General features: G+C 52.1%; 1 protein-coding gene across 3 annotated transcripts in view; it reads left to right on the top strand.

Moving 5' to 3' along the window:
* Positions 1 to 4822, top strand: part of EPHB1 (EPH receptor B1) — a 49489-nt gene that overhangs the window by 28543 nt on the left and 16124 nt on the right. For all 3 annotated transcript variants that reach the window (XM_010138344.1, XM_010138345.1, XM_010138343.1), the window contains exons 4-5: positions 1 to 40; positions 3073 to 3408. In XM_010138344.1, coding sequence (XP_010136646.1) covers positions 1 to 40; positions 3073 to 3408 — 376 coding nt within the window. The remainder of the gene's footprint in view (positions 41 to 3072; positions 3409 to 4822) is intronic.

The raw sequence follows: 4822 nt of genomic DNA, 5'->3' as shown, positions 1-4822 counted from the left end.
TACCGGGCAGACTTTGACCTGCCGGCAGCTGCCTGTACCAGTGAGTAACAGATCAGGGTTCGCGGGGGTCTGCAGGGTCTCACTCCCCTCTGCGTGCTGGGGAAGTGACATAGATAAAACCTCAGTCCATGAGGGTTTTTTGTCTTATTTTCTCCCCCCATCCTGCTCTGGAAGGGACCATGATATCAGCTGGGTGAACCTCTGGCAGCCAGCCAAGGTCAGCCCACCTCCAGGGTTTAGCTTTGCAGAGGGCTGGGTTGCCCTTATTGAACACCCATCTCTCTCTGCTTCACGTGCTATAGAAATGCTCGACGTACTGACACAAATCCCTTCATCGTCACACTGGAATAAGCAGATGGTGTTGCGTCACCCTTTGCTCTGCTTTCCTGGGGCACTGCTGTGGCACGCACCAAATGCTGAGTGATGGGACAGCCCTGCAACCCACCTCTGTGGCAGCCATTTGAATTTATACTTCACCCTGGCAGTGGTGATGATGGCAGGAAGATAATCCCAAGATAAATTAGAATTTAAAGTTATCTGCTGCTGCTGTCTTGTTCATAGTCTTGCAGATGAAGTATTTTTTTATAGAGGAAAAGAGTGTATTAAGCATTCGTATTGAATGTGGCGCTGTGTGTGATGCATCGCTGCTCAGCTGTCTGCCCGAACTGCCTGGCATGGCAGCAGCAGCCTCAAGTCTGTCTTTTGGTGAGAAAAGATCCCAGGAGAGAAGAAGGAGCTCCTGTGTGCTTCAGCCTCCTGGGAATGTGAGTCTCAGCAACTCCTCCCCACAAATATGCTCCAGGCCCTTGAATCAGCCCATCAGGGAGCTTTAGCACAAGGATGCTCTGGACCCTTGGAGCTGGGGAGTGCCCGAAATGCACATTGGAAATGAGGAAAAGGATTTGCATGTTTTGCTGGATCACTCGAGCTGTCACACCACAGGTAGTCAGCAGGTAGCACAACTGCAGACAATCTATGTATCTTTATTATGTCTCATTACGTAGCTGATTTACAGTAATGCTGTGCTATAGGAATACAGTATAAAAAAGTCTATTTGCTGATTTTTATTTCTTCTCGTCGATGCTTAATTTTACAATGCTCTAATTTGAGGTGCCAGCTGTTCACCGACAAAGTGTCTTTATGTCAGAGGAGTAAATAACAGTGTGGAGCTGCAGGCGCTCCCCTGGACCAGAGCCCTTCCCGAGGGTGATGCCTGCCAGCGTGGGTCCTGCTCCATACTCCTGGCAGAGGAAGGAAGAGGCTGCACTTAAAGGGGAAACAATTTGGAGTGGTTTGCAGCTCAGCCAGGGAAGAAGGGTGGTTTTCTCCCTTTTCTTAAAAAAAAAGCTTGTAAAGATACTGCCTGTTTAAGGTACAAAGAGCAGGATTGGGTTAAGGTTCCTGAGACAGCCTGCAACTGTTTGTGGGCATCGTGCTATTTATCGATCCTTGTCCCCAGCCTTTGTGAGCCCTCTGGTCTGGTTCCCCCAGGCAATTGATGTCCTTCCCCCCTACTCCTGCACCTGACGTGTCCCCTACCACTCCTCCTGTAAACCCCTTTGACATCTTCACTACATGGTGACGCAAGATTTCGGGGGAGCTGTGGTGGGATGTCTCTGGTGCCTTGAGTCCATGCAAGCCCTTTCCAGCCAGGACACTGCACTGACCATTGCTCAGTGACGTGCACATTTACTCTGTTAAAAGGGAAAAGAATTAAAGGGAATGGATTCTCTAGGCGTTTTAACACCACGCTTTCATCTGCAGTGTCCGCAGCAACTGCTTAGAGAGGCTCCCAAAGTGCCTGCCTGGGTGCGATGATGGGATTGGGGGAGAGGGCAGCACAGGCAGGGAGCCAGGCGGGGGTGACCACCCACAGCCCCTGCAGGCTGGCTGGCAGCGGCGCCCAGAACAGCGTGTCAGCTGGAGGTCTGTAGGATGACCTCCCCATCCCACCAGCTACGCCACCCCCATGCAGATGAAGCTGACTCGGCCCATCCCATACCCAGCCACTGACAGGACTAATTTATCTGCAGCCACTAATGATGTTCTCCAGCAGACACACGTGGAGGGCTCCCCTGGGATGGTTTTCCCCAAGATGGAGCGTGCCTCTCTCTCTTAACCTTTCCTCGAAGGTCAAGTCCTCCATCATTTTTATTGCTCCCCCAGTCGTGGCAAAGTCCTTTTTCTTCCTCAGAAGCACAGCACTGAGCCCAGCCAGCACAAGTAATTAATCACTTTAATATAATCCAGCAACCGGATTTTGTGGTTTTGGCTGCGGAGCCATCCTGGCTAACCCCAAATCCTTCCCCAGACCTGGGCAGATGTATGTTTGTGCCTCGATGGTGCTCTCCTGCCTGGATTCCTCCTGAATCGCTCCCTATGGACTCCGGTCCTGTTCTGGCAGCACTTGTAATTGAAGCTGCGTTCAATTCCCATCGTCTGAAGCGTTTGCGATGGCTCTCGGTGGATTCGATCAATGCAATTTTGATCTCTTGTCCAACATCTGAGCTGCTCGCAAACCAGTGAGTGGTGCTGGCTCTCCTCCATGCCGTTAAATACCTGGGCTCCCAACTTGAGGTATTGAACTTTCCATTTCTGACTGTCTTTTCACCCTCTGCTCCTCCATTTCTCCATGGTGCTGGCTAAGTGATGTTTCTCTTGCTGTTATAATCTGTTTGAGGTTCTTCACCGTGTGAGTGCTGGAGCTATCTCACCATCTCCTGATCATTAAAATAGGTCCATCTTTGCAGATGGATCTGCATGTACTCCACATGGGGTTTTTTTGGAGACTAAGTGTGATTGTGGCATGGGAGTCCTCATCCAACTATGAAACCCCTCTGTGACTGGCAGCCTGGGTACTTCGCATTGTCAATGAGGAGAGCCTAACCTTGAGTCAAGGAAAGCTATGGAGACCAAATCCCTCTTGAGTCAGGTGGTGATGGGTAGAATGGCACATAGAGCCATAGAGTGTCCTTCTCCATTCTGGAGTGACCCTGGGCTCCTATTGAGTCCTGGTAGGGCTGAGCCATGTTTTGTGCAAGGTCCTGTCTCAAGTGCTCTCCTTTTCTACAGGTGTTCCATCCAGCCCCCGCAACGTCATCTCCATAGTCAATGAGACGTCCATCATCCTGGAGTGGCACCCGCCACGAGAGACAGGAGGTCGGGACGACGTCACCTACAACATTGTCTGCAAGAAGTGCCGGTCAGACCGACGTGCCTGCTCCCGCTGCGACGACAATGTGGACTTTGTCCCCAGGCAGCTAGGGTTGACGGAGACCCGGGTCTTTATCAGCAACCTGTGGGCGCACACGCCCTACGCCTTTGAGATACAGGCTGTCAATGGAGTTTCCAACAAGAGCCCCTTCCCACCACAGCACATCTCTGTCAACATCACCACCAACCAAGCTGGTGAGTCCTGGGATGATGTGGTGCCAGGGATTCTTAGCTGTACCCTACCAGTTGCAAGCTTCGTGTGGAAGAAAGCTCCATGTCCAACAGAAGAAGCTCCTGGGGTGTGAGTGGTGGGTGACAGCTGTGGTAAACCTGCTTGCAGTTCTGGGTCATCTGGGGGAAATGCAGCAAGTGGGGAGAAAGGCCGGGAAAAGAGGAACAGAGAGGGATGGGGGAGGTGGGCAAAGTGCCTGTGCCCTGGGCAAAGTTAGAGCTGGGATGTGGGAGAGAAGGGCGAAGAACTGATACCAGCTTTTTATCCCCCTCTGGGTTTCTTGGGGGTGAAAATAGCACCACCATTTTCCCCATTTTCCCAGGTGGGAGCAGGGTGATGGGGTGAATCTGGCCTTGAAATGGAGCCTGGCTGCATTTCAACACAGAGGGAGCAGCATTTCAACACAGAGGGAGCAGCATCCCAGGGCTGAGTTCAAGCTCTGTGTCCTCTGACACATCCCTTTCCTGTTATTTTCCCCTTGTCCCCTTTTCCAGGCTCCCCTGTCTCTTTTTCTCCCTCTTCCCGACCAGGTATCAGGAGCTGAACAAGAAGCCCTGGGCCAAGCTGGGATGCTGGCGGTGTGGGTGTGCAGGTGGCAAGGGGGCCACCTGAACCCCGGTTGCAATGAGGAGCACAGGGAGTGCAGGGGGTGGAAACCCATCTGCTTTGGGCAGAGAAAGGGGATGGTAGTTTCTGCTTTGGACTGAGCAGGCAGCCTTCACCAACCTGCTCCCTCAGGAGAGCATGGCAGAGGCACCTGGCACAAATATTTTAGTCTCCTGGCTCCAGGGAATACAAATCTACACTTGTGTCTGGCTGGCATCGCTGTCTCCTGAACCATGTGCAATCAAACCTGCCTCTTGTTTCCAGGCATTTTTTTTTCCCGGGGTGTCTTTTTGCTCACCTCCCACCCTGGGGCTGCCCTGGAGCTGGGAACAGCCAGGGCACCTGTGGCCATCGTCTGTACCCCAGTGCTCCCCATTTGTTTTGAAAGGCTGAATATTGAAATGGAAATGCTCCCAGTGCCGCAGGACAGGCCGCGGGGTAACGTGATGGAAATGCATCAAGCGTGTCAAGGGCAGGATTGGTGCTGTCCCTCTAAAATCCCTTTGGCTTTGCAGTGGGTTTTTCCACTCACTTCTGCTGTGTGGGGCCGGGTCCAGGCTGGTTAGTGCATTTCACCTTGAAGAGCTGCTCCCAGCCCCATCCACCTGCACGCCCCTATCCCTGCTAACGGGGTGGGGGACACGGCAATTAACAAAACAGCAGTCAAGCTAAGTGTTTAATTTCATCCCGCGAGCATCTCTTCAGAGCGGATGTGGAGAGATTAAAAATAAAAAAAAAAAAAACGGGATTAAAAACACTGGGTAAAACAAG

Source organism: Buceros rhinoceros, unplaced genomic scaffold (assembly GCF_000710305.1).
Source record: "Buceros rhinoceros silvestris isolate BGI_N320 unplaced genomic scaffold, ASM71030v1 scaffold3996, whole genome shotgun sequence".
Lineage (NCBI taxonomy): Eukaryota > Metazoa > Chordata > Aves > Bucerotiformes > Bucerotidae > Buceros > Buceros rhinoceros.
This window is presented reverse-complemented; position numbering and strand designations above follow the sequence as displayed.